Source organism: Diadema antillarum, unplaced genomic scaffold, assembly GCF_040938485.1.
Source record: "Diadema antillarum isolate AM-2024a unplaced genomic scaffold, OU_Dant_1.0 seq00001684_RagTag, whole genome shotgun sequence".
Taxonomy (NCBI): domain Eukaryota; kingdom Metazoa; phylum Echinodermata; class Echinoidea; order Diadematoida; family Diadematidae; genus Diadema; species Diadema antillarum.
Window position 1 is genome coordinate 125,032 of NW_027272379.1, and position 18,467 is coordinate 143,498.

Here is an 18,467-nt window from a genome sequence, read left to right on the forward strand (position 1 = left end):
GAAGACCATCTTCCTGTGGAAAAATGAGATGCAGGAAAGAGAAGACAGAACTGCTGAATAGTGAGCTCGGAAGACAGAGTGTATCACCAGGATGGCAACTCTGAACAGCATATTCTGGGCCCAGCAAATTCCATTCTGTGTGAGATGTGTCAAGGTGCCTGTTTGTAAGACTTTACATTGTCTCTATAACAATCTTGTAGAGCCATTATTGCTGCAGAATTAGCTGAATTTCTTCCGACAGTTTTACGACAGCCTGTGTCCACCCCATTGGTCAAATGTTGCCTGTAATTGCAGAGCTATCACAGGTTTACAGACATGCCTCTCCTTTTTTTTTTAATGTATTCATTGCACTTCAGTGGTTAACACTGAGGAGTGATGTCAAGTATTGGAAGGCTAAAGTTAACATTGATCATGATTATGGAGACTCAGCCCATACTTTGCTACATGTACTGTGAAGTTAGTGCTAGAGACTGTTGTTAGGATAAATACAGATGTAGATTCTACTCCGTGAAGAGATGAATGTCTGGTCCTCTAATGGTGTGCATTTGATATGACAAAAAATTGGCAGTGGGATGAAATTGGAAACCACTAAAAAAAATTTGGGACAGGTTTTTATAAGGGCTCAGTTGTAACAGATGAAACGGGGGGGGGGGGGGGGGGGGTTGGTTTGCCACGTCTGACAACTTAAATTCCCATGCATATGTGTAGGGATATAGTGTGTGTGCAGCACTTTATTCAGCACACACTGCTCCAGCTGCAGCTAGGCACGCTCAATGATTGAATGTGCAACATACGGATACATGACGTTTTTTGACAGTTGGAGATTGCATCCGTGCCAGGAAGACTGTGTAGCCCTGCATGCTAAATCCCAATGGCTAGGCACTGACATACTCTAATGTACAATGTACCTCTACAGACACAGACGCAATTTTGCATACTTGATGGTAAGAACTGTTTGTTCTGAACATTGTTTTACCGCAAATTCACGTGATGAGAATCGAAAGGCTAATGTGTAAGGGGCTTCTTTCTTGTCATATTCAATCTTTCTGTGAGTGACAGGAGGTTGCCCAGTACAGTACTGTATACGCCATATATTTCGCGAGTCTAAATTTTCGCGAATCGGGAATTCCTGATGATTTCGCGAGTGGTTAAATTCGCGATCGTGGAGTCCTGTACTGAACGGAGAATGTACATGCGTACGTCACATTCACATCGGGATCAGAGTCAATATTTTCGTGTGTCTTTAATTTCGCGAATAGCACCCGATTCGCGAAATTCGCGAAAATAAAAACCTCGCGAAATATTCGGCGTATACAGTACATTGTACAGTGGACTCCCGTTATAACAAAAGTCCTCGGGACCAGCAGTTTTCTTTCTTTATATCGAAATTTTGTTATAACTGTGTTCGTTATAACAGGAGTGCACTCCTGTTACAACAAACACAGTTATAACAAAATTGCGGTTACAAAGAAGTAAAAATTTAGGCCGCAACATTATCCAGTTTATGTATTATAAATGTTTATTTGTTCAGTTATAATGAAATTTGTAACTTCTTACTAAGTTATAACAGGAGTCCATTGTACTATACAGGTGTACATGCACGTGCATAATGAATAATGTTATACAATGTCCTCCCAGTTGACCAACTACGAAATCATTACATTCCAAATGAACTACTTTGTCGAGAACTGTTTATGTAATTTGTGTCTTGTTGATCTTCCTTGGTTGGAAGTACAGCTGTACTCATTGTATTGAACCCGACTAAAGGTAGACTGTCATTTTGCAGAATTTTCATCACATTTGTTCAGACTTTTTTTTCAATGTTTGAAAGTGCTGATTCACTATTATCTTTACAGATTTTTGATGATGCTATACATTTTAAACTCAGTTATGTAGACTGGGGTAAAAAAACACTGTATAAATACAACAAAACGTAACTGACATCTGGTTGATTGTTGTAGATATTAAAAATATGATATATTATTTTATAACATGATCTTGTCTTCTTTGTGTTGTTTTGGATTTTTCTTGTTGTTGTTTTTCATGAGTTGCCCTGAAACTGGTGGTCAGTCATGTATCACCATTTAGTGGTACATGTATTGTACCAGTACACTGTACACTATCTGTATAACAAATGCAACGGACGAGTTGCATTTATAGAGGTATGTTAAAGGGATGGTACAGTATTGGTGGAGATGAGAATTGGGTTTTTAACTTTTTGCGAGATACCAAGAAAACACGTATGATAAAGTACAGAGCATATCTCATTTTAAGAGGAATTCAAAGTTTATTTGATGAAAATCGGGTTTGGAATGACTGAAACATCCAAAAACAAAGTAAAACAAAGCAATCGTAATAAAGTGTGCGTCCCACACTTTAGTAGAATCACTCTTTTTTTTAATATCTCAGCCATTTCAAAACCAATTTTCATCAAATAAACGTTGAATTCCTCATAGAATTACATGTTCTTTCATATTTCATAAGAGGTTTCTCATTATCTCACCAAAAAAATGTTAGAAATTAGGTCTCAACCAAAACTATACGATCCCTTAATAAAGCATGGAAGTGCAATTTGCCTTCGTAAAGACAAATTTTGTGGAGTTTGATGCAAAGTTCATTTTTGACACTTCTAAAATTTGCATTATGTGATGGTTAAATGAGGGAGAGAGAGAAAAAAAAAAGAAGACAGAAAAAGTGCTTGCTTACATGTGATGCAGTGACCATTCTACAGTCGGACAAGAATCGGGACTGAAGTTTTCAGAAATAGACCACCTGCCTCGTGTTTACCCCTCTCTGTGCCAGGGACTTTGGACAGTGTGTACATGTACAATGCTATGGGTTTTTTTCTCACAGCACACAAAGGGTGAAACCTCCAAGGACCACACCCTCTTATGACAGGCATACAGAGAAATTATCAATGACACTGGAGTTGATCATCTCAGTCTATGCTGGGACGAGTTAAAGGAAGTGATGGAGACATTCAGTGCACTACAGTGCATCCCGTTATAACGAACACGGTTATAATGAAATTCCGGTTATAACGAAGTAAAAATTTGGGCCGTAACGTTATCCACTTTATGTATTTTTATTGTTTATTTGTTCGATTTTAACGAAATTTCGATATAATGAAAGAAAACTGCCGGTCCTGAGGACTTCGTTATAACAGGAGTCCACTGTACTAGTCACATTGCTGTTGGTATAGATTTTATCTCCAGTTGTTTAACCTACAGGGAAGTTTTCCAGGAAATTTCATGTCTGATTCTGAACACATTTCATACCCTCACCATGATGTCAACACTGTACAAGCAAGCTGGCAGTGGTAATAGAATTCTGATGACAGATTGAGTTAAATACACCACAGAGAACAAAAGTTGTAAGTGTACTATATTACAATCTAATGAGGATGGGACCTACATGGTTTATTGAATACATTGTATATGATACAATAAACTCTGCATATCTTGAAGGCACATGAACCAAAAATTGTCAGACTAAAAGCCCCTTCACCCGAAAAGGTCAGATTTTAATTGTACTCATTATCGTGAGTAACTGTATGTACCAGTAATCAGACTTTTACCTTAACCTTTGACACCTGCCTAAACCTAATGCGGAAATTACCCTGCCTTACCGGAATCTTGGGTTGGTTTAAATCCGTTTTCGATGCTTCTGATGTGTCTATGAGCAACATGGTTGAGTGAATGGCTCAATGGACAGGATGGATACACAAATACAATGTGTACATGGACAGAAATGCTTCTGGATATCTTCTTGTTGACATACACAATTACACAAACAAACAAACCATATAAAGACAAAGAACAATGGAGAAACAATGCCTAGGAAATCACACATAAAAGTACTTAACAGGCAAAAATATTTCAATATAATATAAATTTGTCACACAAAATTTTGACTCTTTTTCAGCAACTTTATTACATATTATGTACATGATCTATCATTGCACATTTTCTTGATAACAAGATAAAAATAATGTATGATAATTATATAAACTTTACAAATGTTGGCTTTTGAGAGTTTGCTAAAAAAAAGATACATGCACTAACATTTTCATAATGCGAGGGTAGCCTGCTGTTGCAGAACCAAAAGGAAGTCCACAGGTAGAAGTTTTGGCATGTTATTCAGTGGATTAAAAATGAAAAGACCTGCAACGTCTAGCACTTACCTGATGACATTTTGTACTTGTGGGATTTTACAGCTGTACTCAAATTCACAAAACTCAAAACTTTCTGTAAGGATAAATTTCTGCTCATGGATGTGATTAAGGCAAGTATTTGAACAACAGTGAAAAAAAGGGTGATAGCATTGCTCTTCTGTACCATTGAGTTTTGCCCTTTCTAAGCAAAAGAAAACGACATGCCACCCTGTCAGCTTATCACTATCAGAATTGCTATATATGTAGAGTTGTGTTGTCGCAGTCGTGTCCTGATATAAAAGAAATAAACATAGAACAGAACATGTATGACTGCAATAAATGTAACATTTCATTTTCCTTCAATTAACACCATAATGTCATTTCATTGACATCCCTTTAGAATGTCCCTGCTGAGTGCTGTATGAAAAGAAATTAAATCAGATAAATGTGTCTGACAATAATCATGAGAACACCATGGACCTATTACACACATGGACTTGAAATGAAGGTCTCTCTTTGATCCCATCATCACCGCCGCCACCCAATATGTGCATCTTAATGAGTACATTCAGGTGCTTGGATAATGACGATTGTGCAATCGTGCATCGTCACTGACAAAAGAACCATTTCCCTCATTGCGGTCTTATTTTGCTGAGGTGCCTTTTCAGACTCAACTGCCCTTGAATAAACACTGATGAAAGGGAGCAGCAAACCCGAAAAAAATGACAGTTTTCCTGTCACAAAATTGAAAATTACTGAAGTGGACACTTGCGGCCAAGCATGTAACATGGCTTAATTGATAGGACATACATGTCATCTACAGTTACTGTCCATGTTTACTCTGGAACAATGTGTGAAAAATGGGGAAAATTAGATTACAAATCACAACTAACCTGAAAAATAATTGCTTTCTCTTGTAAAGTATGCGCATTTTGCAAATGAAATTACTTGAGTGATAATTTCCCAATGTACACTACAACTGCACATGCATTTTTTTTTTTTTTTTGATTGAAGAGCATTACTATCTTCTGCGCATGTAGTTGTTAGATTTCTCAAAGCGCCGTCTTGTTTTTATCCAGGATGGCTGTCAGCGGTGATGATGAGATCAATGCAGGAAAGCATGTTTAAAATAATTTTGTGCCACTTTTGACAGAAACACGTGCATGAATTAATAAACGAGCGATGAACGTCCATGTGTAGTGAGTGGGTCCATGAGAACACAAAGCTGTTATACAGAAAATTAGCAAGAAATGATACCACATAGACCTTGAATATCTTTTGTCATCTTGAAATTAGAGAAAAAGCGTGTTTTCTGTCATATCGTAAAAGATATGGGTCTAAGAAATGGTAAAATTTCACTACATGGGAATCATTAAAAAAATATAACAGCAAAAACACAGATGTATGCAACACTTGTTATAACCAAATTAATAAGAAAAAACACACACACACACAAAAGTTTCTGTGCATTATTAGTACAATATATCATTGATTGTTTGAAACCCTCATAGTGTATAACAAATAGATTTCTCTGGTCCCAATGAATTTGCTTCAATAAAAGTCCACTGTACAGGAATACAATGTATCAGTGCTTGATCTCAACATGTGAACAAGTGAAATAGTACTGAACAAGATACTTGTGGGAATGAAACATCAATACACAAATTATCAGTATGTAATATATGTAATTGATATTCACACACACAAAAATGCATTGCATACTGTGATGGCACCGTGGTAGTGGATTCTAAGCGAAAAGCACTTGCAGCACAAGTGTCAAAGATCAAACATGAATTTGAATCCATTTTGCCTAAACCACTGCTACTGTCTAAGCATTTACCAGTAGGTTTGATACCCATACCTCAGGCTGCTGATCTGGGCACCTTGACTATCATAACCATTAAGTGACATACAGTGGACTCCCATTATAACGAAGTCCTTGGGACTGGCAGTTTTCTTTCTTTATATCAAAATTTCGTTATAACCGAACAAATGAATAAAAAATACATAGAGATAATAATGTTTCGGCCTGAATTTTTACTTTGTTGTAACCAGAATTTCGTTATAACCGTGTTCGTTATAACAGGAGCGCACTGCACTACATAAGGGGCCACTGGTATAGAGGAGCCTCGTCATAACAAGCTGTTTAGGACCATTGCAATTTCCTTGTTATATCGGGAATCTTGTTACTGGTACATCAAGGATAAAGTGCACTCCTGTTACAACGAACACAGTTATAACAAAATTCCGGCTACAACAAAGTAAAAATTCAGGCCCTAACATTATACCCACTCTATATTCTTTATTACCTCCGCCAAGGGAGGAGGTTATGTTTTCGTTACCATTGGTTTGTGTGTTTGTTAGTTAGTTAGTTAATTAGTTTGTCCGTGTGCAAAATAACTCAAAAAGTAGTTAACGGATTTGGATGAAACTTGCAGGAAAGGTTTAGAATGATACATGTACAAGTAACAGATGATTAAATTTTGGTAGTGATCCGAGAATTTTGGGGGAATTTATGAAGGATTTTTGATATTTTGGCAGGTAGGGTCAATGAACTTGGGAGTTCAGGCTGCGCGTATTTGAGGTTTGCATGCACGCACTAAAGTGCGTGCTCTAGTTCCTGCTAGGGCGAAGCACGCCGTGCAGCTGAGGGTTTATGACATAACAAAGGCTTCTATATTGGGAAATCGGGCGACTTTCAGCACACAATGCTATAAGTACGTATGGGTGGAAATCACTGATATCTCTATAGAAGAGCAAGATCAGTGGTGGAAATGAGCTGCATGCTTGGCGGAGGTCTGCGCTCTCAGAGTGCTTCTCTAGTTGTTTATTTCTTCGCTTATAACAAAATTTCAATATTACGAAAGAAAACTGCTGGTCCCATGGACTTCATTAATGGAAGTCCACTGTAATAGAAATGGGACCTGCAAAATTATCTTGTATATCGTGTATCTTGGTATATCCCATCTCCCTATAATGCGGTTCCACTGCATTTAAGATTAGTGGTCAGAAAAGGGTGACAGTTCTTACTGATATGACAAGTGTACATACTGCATGTGAAATTAAAACTTTGCCATCATTTAATCAGACTCAGGAATTATTTGACAGATTCGCCTTTATTAGTTGTGATTGATTTCAACCAACACAGAGTCATAATGTGTCACCAACTCACCATAGAGCCAAGATCGATACAGTCCTCTTCTAAATTGTGATTTCTGTTTGCATCTCTTCTAGAGAGTGATTTTAAGGCCCATATTTTATTTCTAATAGATATCTTCCTTGATTTTAGAAGTGTCCATCTTGCAAACAATCTAAAGCCTTTAGAATCTGTCAGTTCAGGTTACTATGGAAGCATTATTTTAAAAGTGACAACATTTTTTTAAAGTTCCAGAAATTGTAACTTACACATTGTTGGCCTTATGCCAAAAGGGCCTTAAAGAACTTCCCCTGTTATGCCAAAAGAACACTAATATTGAACAAAGTCTATAGCATTAAGGGCCTTTTGGCATAACAGTGGAAGTGGTTTACGGCCCTTTTGGCATAAGACCGACGATATTATTCTAAACATTTTCATATATTAAAGACCCCCAACTCACAGATATGTAGGACTTACGACATTGTTCTGAAACTCTCTTTTGACCATGGAACTGAATAAAACAATGATCTGACATTTAAAAGGAATGGTATGTTAACACACTTTCTACATCTCAAATGAGGTCATCTCAGTCTAGATCTCGAAACATCTCTCCTAATATGGACATCTTGGCATGATAGGGCTGGGCAGAGCAGTTCACCTGTTGACTGAGTCCTTGCTGACTCCACCCTCTACCCATCCCCTCTAGTCGATCCTCCCTGATGAAATTACGTATCCATTTCAATCTGTCGCGTTTCAGTGGCAACGTCCTCATTGCACGCTCTATCTGAGAAAATTCGTGGCTGGCACTACAACACTCTAAAGCTCCAATGTCCACAGGATGGGCCTCGGTGTTAAAGATGTAACCACCAGCTCCAAAGATGCATTTCCCTCGAGGTGTATCAAAGACTTCGCCAACAGAGCCATCGTTGTGGATGAAATTATCAGGATCAAAGAGGAGATAGAGGTACTTCAGGGTTTCCGCCAGGAAGAAAGACTCCATGCGATTGTCAAGCTTGTGTGATTTGACGTCTTTCACCTACAGAACAGGATTGAAAATGGGTTGAAATAGTTGAGTTTCCTTACCTGTAGGAAAATTTGACACCAGACTAAGTACCAAATATCATAATCGCTTTGTTTATTTAAGCTGCAGGAAATAAGAACATAATTTCAAAAACACTACCAAAACTAGCTTCAAGAAATAACAACCACATCAGCTGTTACTGTTTCTGAGAGGGTTTTGATACCATGATTAAATGCACAAATTGACTTCAGATAAAAGTCAACGTCATTCATGAAAAAAACAACAAACGGTATGCAACTATTAAATACAAATTCTCTTCATCATAAATGAGAATGGTATGATGTTGTTCCACAGTTTTCTCTCTACTCACACTTGTGTAGCCACAGTTTGTCCTGGTAGTCTCGATAGAGGTTAGGACATCACGACCCATTTCTAGTAGGATTGGATCCTTGGTTGCCTGGTATAGGTACATCACACTCTCCACAAACTCTGCAAGGTCAAAGGTCAAACTGTCATTTGACAAGCGATACAATGGTATATCAAAAGATTAAAGTTATTTCTTTCGTTATTTTGTGCTCTGCAAAGAAGTCTGGAGTCAAAGTTTATCCTCTGAATGCTAGGAATATCTAAAGAGCTACAGTCTTTTATGACCAAATTCTCTTGATAAGTATTTTGTCATATTAATTTAGAGTAGAGAGATGCTATGTGACCGTGCATCACAAATCAACAAAAAATCGCAGGCACTGATTTTGTGCGAGGACTGAAAATAGGTGAAATAGGTCAACCTAGCCAATCTTTAGTTTTTCATATTTTCTAAAAGAACAAGTCTTCTTCTACATTATGCTAAAGTTTGGGATGATAAAACGAACTGGAAATTGTGTTTTTAACAGTTTTTCTCGAACCCTTTCTGTAGAATGGTGTGATTAGGTGTGTCTTCTTGAGTCCGTTTTCATTTCTTAAAAACCTTGTACTAACCCTTCACTTTCAACTCTAATAACTTTATAAAGGATGATGCTAGTGCTTTGAAAGTTGGCATTAATCACGGACAGAATGTGTTAATAAAGCATGCTCAATTTCAGCTTAATCTTACAATCTCTTCTTTGTTGTTGCTCTGGTGGTTTAAGTCCTGTTTTTTGTTCCATTCATGGCACAGCTAGCACGGCTTGGTAAAGATTAAGTGCTTGGATAGACGGTACTTCAGAGCCTCTTTTCTCAGTTCACACTTTTCTGGAGTGTGTGCTTTCTTTCCAACTTTTAGATAGGTTAGGAGAGTCCATTGGAATTGAGTCATACATCATTTTAAAGCTTATAGCCTGCTCTTTCAGAATCTGCTCTTAACTAAAAATCCATGTCTGGCGACTTTTTTTTTGGTTTTGTGACGCAGGGTCACCTATGGTTGTATAGCCAGGTGTCACATCTCATAAGAGGCTGTGAGTCATATTCTACATTCAATGTATCACTACAAAATTCATCTGGGCAAGATATTGTGTTGGCTCACTTTGGGTTAAAAGGGCTCAGAAATAAGTTCAACAGTTCTGTATGAGTAGACAGTCTATTACTAGCAAAGGCATGTTTGCTTTGTTTGATAAAACTTAATCCTTTTATATTTCTTCCTAGCAGCTCACTAACCAGACTCAAAACAATCACAGACGAAGTGGTATGTGAATTTCTTTTCACATCAAAGAACTTATATTTACTGGTGCTAGTGACAACATATCTGGACAATGTAATCTTTTCACCATTTACATCACATTGAGGTTTGCTCAGAGTTGAATCCTCATGAGAAAATGGTAATCTATCGAGAATGTTTTTGGCACCAAAGTTTTGAGGGAATTCTCTGACAAAAATGTGTAATTCCCATAGGGTTTGAGCTTGCTCAATGTCGGCACTCACGTAGTTAATTGTTAATCAAGTGCAGAGTGCTACATAACTTTATTTTGCCACTTGCCCGGTCGGGCAAGCAGATTTTCAAATTTGCTGCAAAACACTAGCCCTAAAATTAATTTTACTTGCCCAAAGAGAAAGTCCAAAATATAAGGAAATAACACAAAAAATGATGTGTTCGTCAAGGGCTTAATAAAACATTAATCATTTGAATAAACAGCACATATTGATTCGCAAGCTCTAACACAATCCAGTAACAAACTCTGTCGGATCAAGTGTCTCTGCTGCACTGCATTGGGGCTTCTTCATGAAAGTGTCGGAAAGTTGCTGAAGTGAGATATAAAGTACATTGCATCACTAAACAGCCATTATCTTTGTATGGTTGACTTTGTGGGTTTGTAGGGGGGGGGGGGGGGGGGGGATAAGTGAAAAAAAAAATGGTGGCTTCAAAACTTTTGCTTGCCCAATTTGGGCAAGCATTTGTTATCATTGTTCAAAGACACTTGAATGAATTTGATTTTTCTCTTGGCCTCAGACAATCCAGCAAGTGCTTATGTAGCACCCTGCAGATTACATGGAGTTAAACATTGAAAAAGCTCACCAGGTCTGAGAGGGTATCCCTCTCGTTTGTCTACCGGCCGGTTGTTGACAATGTTGTAGAATTCTGGAAGGAATCCCAGCTGACGCCAAACTTGGTGGTAGTTGTGAAGAGTCTTCATCCCACTGTCTATCTTCCCTATCAGACTCTAGAGGAAATTAAACATGATTTCCTTATCAATTTCTGGGGTAATATAAACAATTTTGGAAGATGAATGTATTCTCCTGCAAAAAAAAAACAAAAACAACAACAACAAAAAACCAAGACTGACACTGAGTATTAACTCAAACACCTACCTATTCACTATAAAGATGTATAAAACAGTGTACACAAAATTGCAAATAATTTACTCTTTGATTTGACATCAAAAGATTTATTTTTTTTTAATGTGAAAATGGTTTCTACAAAAATTCAAATTTAAGGCAAATGTCTGTCATCAAACATCTGAAATACTGCTTCTTGTATTAACAAAATATTCTAAATCACAATACCACTGTGTATGAATGTACGTATACACACATAATTATGTATCTGTGTATGTGTATAGATCCACAGATGTATGTGTGAGAGTATAAACTACAATATAATGCCTACAACTGACACTGACCTGCAGTCCAGGCCAGTAGGCGTCCAGTGACTGAAAGACCGGCATGGTGACCTGTCCTTTCATCATATTGACCCACATGTACCAGTCATCCTTCTTGGAGTACCGATACACAGACTTTTCGTAGGCTGGAGGAGGGGCATAGGCACAGAGACAGATCATTTTCTGATGTTTGATGGTGAAACTCTACAGTAATTAACTCCAGGAGATCTCCACACAAGAGTGTAGGAGGATTTTGAAAGCATATAGATGAGAGTTTCTTCTTATCACATTCTCTATGTAGGGCTACCTATCAATTTCTACATTAAGTATAATCAATTGTGGTATGAAACATGTGTGCTTCGTAACAGTACACCGCATGAGGAAAGACTTGTCAAGATCCTACATTCCTACATTGCAAGCACTTTCTCCTTCTATAATACTCTTGACAAAAAATGACTGCAACATTCCAGTCTCTCCTTCAATGATTTACTGAAATTTAGACAAGTATGTAAAAGTGGCTCTTACTGGCTCTGTTTAGTCTATCACCATTATCACAGTCATTCATAACATTTCTACATAAGGGAAACTGGCTGAAATGGGTGGCCACCTCCCATATGGATGCAGGACTGTTTGTGCAGGTCATCTCTCTCTTATATGAAAGAATGCTGGCTTATTTAAGATAGCTTGTCATCAAAACAGCTTTCTACAAATTCTCTTCAACATAATGCTAATTCAAGAAGTTCCATTTTTTTTCTTCTGGGCATAATTCCAGAAAGAAGGAGAGAGAGAGTATGAGATCACAACAGACTACAGCAATCCAACTACCATGCTCAATTAGCCGAGATGCCTCTACCTACTCATGTAATCAATATACGTTGCTGTAAGTGTAATTCTTCTTTACAGGTAAAGTTCCCTTTGTCTTGATCAGTGACTATGAGTCTTGACCAAGAGGCTTGACCTTTTATCTTCATCACATAGTAAACAAATCTATCCATTTCTTTCTTCCTACCACACAACATTACCACTGGATATTCTTATTTGCAGTGATGGCTAAAAATGACATTGTAATCAAAGTTAATCGACCCTTCACCTTTGACCTTGAGGGATCCCCCCCCCCCCCCCCATCAGTGCATCTTCACCTCATGTAGCATACATGGGACACGAATCAACATAATCATAATCCACATCAATTCATATCAAGAAGGTATAGAGTGAAGACAGACAGACAACCCAAACACAAAATGCCTCTAGGGTTGAGACATAAAAGAACCAATGTTATGTACACAGTGTAAAATCATACTACAGTGGCCCTTACTTGTGAACATGTCCATGAGATGTTGGTTGCCAAGTAACAAGCTCCCCTTGACCAAGTACTCTAAATATGAGTCCACTCCAGCTCCAATGCCAGAGTCCAGAGCCGTCCACTTTCCTGTCTGGACATTCACATGGTTGCCAACCTGAAGTAATGAAAGGGAGCAATGTACGGTTAAAGAATTGAAATACCACTTAGCCTAATCTTGGGGGATTTTATGGACAATACAAATTTCAAGTCAGTATACAAACTAAATAGTCAATATAATGTTAGGTTCAAAACCCTATCAGTTTGCATTTGTAGAAACTCAGTCACAATCTTGTTATGTTGGATTTTTCCTCCCTGTAGAATATGTACCAGAGTGTACAGCTCACATAATGGATTAAAATGTCACAATTTCTATTTGCACGTGTTTGAAAGAAATTGTTCACAGAAATCGAAAAGCAGCAAGAGCTAAAGTAAGAGACATATTCTTAGAAAAGAGTAAATTGTAACATAAGAATTTGATAGGATACAGCTTTGAATAAATTTATTAGAAATGAAATGAGAATGGAAAAGTCAGAGCACAATTTGAGTTGGAGTGGAAATGAAGGGGTTGGTGCAATATAGTGCTAACCCACACAATAGTCATTTTGAGATAATCGCTGTTGAATGTTTGGAAAGTCCATACATTGTACATTAATAAAACATGAATGTATGCATTTTTTACCATCTTATTGGTTGAATTCGAATATGATATTTTCACGGAGGTTAGAGTGAAGGATAAGGATTATGAAAATGCATGTAACTGAATTTTGACAAAAGTGTGGGTTAGCACTATATTGCACCGACCCCTTCAAATGTTTACATGATTCAGTTTTTTAAAGTTGGGCTAATGTTTGTGAACTTTGTTGTCTGTCAATCCTCAAAAACATTGACTGCTCTTAAACTTTCCAATATGGAGACATTAATTAAACATTTTCATTAATTTTGTCATAGTCTGGAAAGTTCCTAATACATGAGGATTATTTACAAAGTTTATCAATGTTTGTTTGTACACATATTACAGAAATAAATCTGCAGGACTGGTCACTGAATGCCAACCTACCAGACCAACATCTGATCTGAAGGACCAGAGGGAGTCCAGGGCCTGTAGTGCCCTTTCTTCAAAGACTGGGTCACCCGTCAGTCTGCTGAGGGTACCAAACTCCACAATGAACGTCCCTATACCAGCAGTGCAGGACACCAGAGTTTCACCCTTGGGTACTCCATGTACCAGGTTCACTGTACCATAGGGCATCCCAGTGGGTGTCTCAAAAGCTGCAAAACAGGATCAATGTGAGGCCAGGAATCTATTGCCTTCAGAACACACACTCCTTTTATCAAAAAGATAATTTCTCTGTCAATAGCACTAAAGACGAGAGTTCCTATTAAAAAAAAAAAGAATTATATATATATATATATATATATATATATATATATCAAATAAATTTTATTTGTATTACCTAATATGTAAGGGCAAATAAATTTTATTTGTATTATCTAATATGTAAGGCAGGGCTCGACACTAACGGTGGCCCGGTGGCCCAGGGCCACCAAAATTGAAAGTCGGGCCACCAAATTTCAAAAAAGGGCAAATTTGGTGGCCTGCCTCGGGCCACCAATTTTTTTTTTGAAAAGTACGTTAATTAATTCGTAACTTTTTTGCGCCGGAAATTAGCAGTTATATTTGTTTAAAGGATGGATGAAAAGGACTGAATGAGTGCCTGAGAGTGAGTGTTGCGAGTTTGTTGAGGTTTATTTATGAGTAGATGTATGTCCAACTTCCAATTCTTACTATGACTGGATAAAACTTAGATATTTGACTCATTAAAAAAAACACAAGACTTTTAATGTTTTTTATTGGGTTTTTTTTCGGGGTCACCAAATTTTTCTCTCGGGCCACCAAAAATTTGAAATTGAGGATTTTGGTGGCCCCATCGGGCCAAGTTAGTGTCGAGCCCTGTGTAAGGACACGAAGTCCCAGATGCACCATGGGAAGAGCTCAGATGAATATATTTCCTAGGGGAAGCACATGAGTAATTACACTACATGGCATACAAACATAAGAGTCCTGATTCCTGAATGAGCAACTTCACTGTCACATGATCATAAGACCTCATATTTCTCATGTTATAATGATAAGACTGCTGTAATTGTTCTACGTCTGAATCCAATCCAATTTTCATTAGTCTTTTGCTCTCATTTGTAGTGGCTTAAGTAATATGCCACATCATGCTCTTGGAATAATAAAATACTGTAAATATTTCAAATTAAAAGAATACACTAAATCTCAAATGTCTTAATACATGTCTGACACACAGAACAATGATAGTGGAAGAAGAAACAAAGGAAGAAAAAAGAAGGAAGAGACAAAGAAGAGCATACCTGGCAGTAGTTTCCTGGCAACCGTTTCAGCCATGTCAAGGAGAGGTCCTTCACAGGGCCAACCAGGGGGAACTTCCATCCCAGCCCTCTTGGCCATGAGATGGGAGGAGAGGAACCCTCCAATGACTGGCAACAAAATAGAGTCATTGTCTTGTCTTATTCTTTTTAATAGTACATTTTGATGAACATTTCAAAGACATAATCAACACAACAAACAAGAAAACTTCAACAACTAGATGTAAACTTAATATGCCCTTTTCTTCTGCTTTCACTTCAGAAAACGGTCTTTGAATTGTCTTAATTTACTGTCAGACTGAATATTTTGTGCAATTTGTGTTTGGGTTCTTTTTTATGCTGAGCTTGCTTATAATTTCACAGATGACAGCACTATAGTGCAGAATCCAATATCTTCAAAAACATTAATACACACACAAATTATGTGTGTGTATCTATTTTTGCTATGGTTCAGTTTAACATGAAGGTTGCTAATATATCCACACCCATAAATATCATGCTTACAACATATGCCACTGTGTTGAATTTCCTCTATGCAGCTGTTGGTTACTGATTTCAGATTTTGTTGCATGCTTTGACTTGACATTTGACTTCTGAGCTGTCAGGCACTTGTCCCATAATCTAGTCAAAGGAGACCTTCTTTCATTAGGTCATTCATTATATTCCTGGAATGATTTAGTAAAATGTTCATGGCATCATATTTTGGCGACATGTTATCGTGTTTGACAATGACCACTGATCTTTGACCTTTGACACATCTATTTCAAAACTTTTTTTACACTTGTGCCTAAGAATAACATCATTTCACAGGTCTCTGTCAAGTCATAGTGGCAATTACAAAGAATACTGCATTATGCACAGACAGATTTATAAGCAGAGCACAAATATGTGCTTGGCATTACAATGTGGAACAGTAAAGATGAAACAAAAACAAAAAAACTGTTTAAGTTTCAATAGTATTTAGTTTCATGAACATGTAGCAACATTTGGTTCTTTTGGAAAAGACACAGCTGTTTGCTAAATCAAAAAGGGTAAAAAGACAAAGAGATGAAAATATCACTGCAAGTAAACTGAGAACATAGCATGGACATCATAGAGGTTAGCACAACATTCATAACGTGGCTTTAATTAGAGACTTGTCCATTTTTATGTCTCAATGATGACCATTTCAAGTTGTATAAACTACTTAAAATTCTGACCTGCGATGTTGCAGTAATGATTATGTCTTTATAGAGAAATCAAAGACAAGTACATTTTCACTGACCACAGGGTTCTCCCACCTCCTCCTTCTCACCTCTTATGTTAGTCTCAAACACAGACACATTGATGTCGTCTTCAAAGGTCAGGTGATCAATGAGAAGATTTGCCACTCGCTGGAACTCTGAATGATTACCCATGATGGCCAAAGTGTCGAGGGCATCTACAAGGGTCAGAGAGTAACTGAAAGGGAAACAAATGCAAAATGAAACCTCCATCACCACAGCATTCAAACAATAATTGTGAATGGTTTAGTTCAAAATTTACTATGATGTGAACTTGATATACTCCCCCTTACTGAATCGATTTAGTAAAGTTTAGAAAAGGTACAACCATCTTTGGCAAAACACAAATACAGTGTATCAAACCCTAAAATCATTTGACCTTTACTCAGAAAAACATGAGAATTATTTGAGAACTAATATCAGCTCAACATCACAAACCACACATTTGGAAAACCTCACCATACACTCTGAAGAGGTGTCTCAATCTCATTTTTAGTAGAGCAGCGTTTTCTACCTTTTCTTGGCAAGAGGCCCATTATGGCACCTGCATTTTTTTTTTTGAGGCTTAGTTAGATCAATTTAATATTTTTTTTTTTTTTTTTTTTTTGGTGAGAGCTTCATGACCCATGGCACCAGCCGGCCACAGCAGGTTGAGAAGCACGGTTGTAAAAAATATTCTCAGAAAATATTTCTTATTTTATGTTGTTGTTGTTTTAAAGAAAAAAAAGGAAGAGAGTGGGAAAATTGGGGCCCTATACAAATAATTTGCCCCAAACTTGTTATGTTATGTCATCAAAAAATATCAGCATTCAGGCAATATGTGGACAAATCCCTGAGCACTAGTTTTAGGGTTACTGCTTAAATCATCAACTTGGAAATGCCACATCATGTACCTCCCTAAAAGGTGTATACCGGTAATAAATGCATTATTCATTATTTTCAAAATGTTCTTCAAAGACCAGGCATACAATGCATTTGTTGCAGTACACTGACACATAAGATATAACCTCAACAGTCAATCCTTACGTGCTAAATCTAAACACATGCATACACACATTTGATATGGGGACGAGCTTGCAAAAGAAGAGAGACAATTCATTCAATATAAGAATAGAGATTACCTGCCCCATGTGTCTACGCCATCACAGGTCAAAGGTTGGAGTTCATCATAGGGAAAGGCATTTTCAATGTAGCTGTCATATGCAAACTGGAAAATTGCCTTCACTTTGTCCCTGTCATGACAATGAAGACAATCACATTTTGTTACACATGAAAAAGAAAATAAACCATACTTGTACATTATGATTGTTCATCATATTAGCAACAAAGTATCTCAGACAATTTGAGCTCTCATGAGAAATCTGGAGTTAGTGGATGCTAGGCTAGGAAGCTGTTAGTTTTTGTTTTGTTTTGTTTTGTTTTTAAACTAGAGCTTTATGGTTCATTAATTTAATAATTTGTGAATACAGTCTCACTGAAGTTAACATCCTATCTATGGAGAGAAAGAAACAGTGGATAAGTACAGATCTTCCAACCTTTCTGACTGAAAAAAATAGGGATGATCTGGCTCAAAAGTAGGAAAGAAAGAGCAGTCCCCATAGGAATGTGCAGTAAAATTATCAAGGAAAATAGGAAACTCCAACTGGAAAAAGAGCTGGGAATGGTACAAAATTCAGATTTTTTCCCCCTCCGAATTCAGAATGGTTGGTAGGTCTGTAAGTAGTCCAGAACACTTAAACATAAAAAGTCATGACCAATGAACTTTATATCTCAAAACATGAAATTTCTATAATCAACTTCAGAAACTGAAGCTGTAATATTCATAGATTTATATTTGCAGCTACATTTCGATTCATCTTTCCCACTAAAATGATACATTGATGGAACCAAATCTTTGCAGAACAACCCCTCCCCCCCCCCCAAAAAAAAAAAAAAAAAATGGCAATGAAACATAGAAGCTGTTTTCACCTGTATGCTGGTAGTTCTTCAATGATGTCTCCTTTTGAGAGGCAGCCAAGGTAGGAAACAAACAGAAGAAGAGGTAAAAGGACTGCACTGAACAAAGCTGTGTACATGATGTTTCCCCCGGCCCTC

At 37.3% G+C, this 18,467-nt stretch overlaps 1 protein-coding gene across 1 annotated transcript; it reads right to left on the bottom strand.

Annotated features, from left to right (window-relative positions):
- Positions 1 to 7,744: 7,744 nt before the first annotated feature.
- On the bottom strand, positions 7,745 to 18,467 carry LOC139711686 (ER degradation-enhancing alpha-mannosidase-like protein 2). The gene is made up of 10 exons (XM_071623546.1): positions 18,342 to 18,467; positions 17,495 to 17,605; positions 16,406 to 16,551; positions 15,097 to 15,222; positions 13,778 to 13,989; positions 12,694 to 12,835; positions 11,400 to 11,524; positions 10,796 to 10,940; positions 8,681 to 8,799; positions 7,745 to 8,325 (listed from the first exon to the last, which is right to left on the bottom strand). Exons 1-10 carry the CDS (start codon positions 18,446 to 18,448, stop codon positions 7,876 to 7,878), a joined length of 1,683 nt encoding a protein of 560 aa, XP_071479647.1. The 5' UTR covers positions 18,449 to 18,467; the 3' UTR covers positions 7,745 to 7,875.

What these genes read in the sequence shown, in the direction of transcription:
- LOC139711686 (XM_071623546.1), bottom strand. Translation starts at nt 18,448, where the DNA reads ATGTACACAGCTTTGTTCAGTGCAGTCCTTTTACCTCTTCTTCTGTTT. An exon ending in GAAGAACTACCAGCATACAG is followed by an intron (nt 17,606 to 18,341) that starts GTGAAAACAGCT and finishes TTGTCATGACAG; the next exon opens with GGACAAAGTGAAGGCAATTT. An exon ending in TCTCATGGACATGTTCACAA is followed by an intron (nt 11,525 to 12,693) that starts GTAAGGGCCACT and finishes CCCCTCCTCCAG; the next exon opens with CCTACGAAAAGTCTGTGTAT.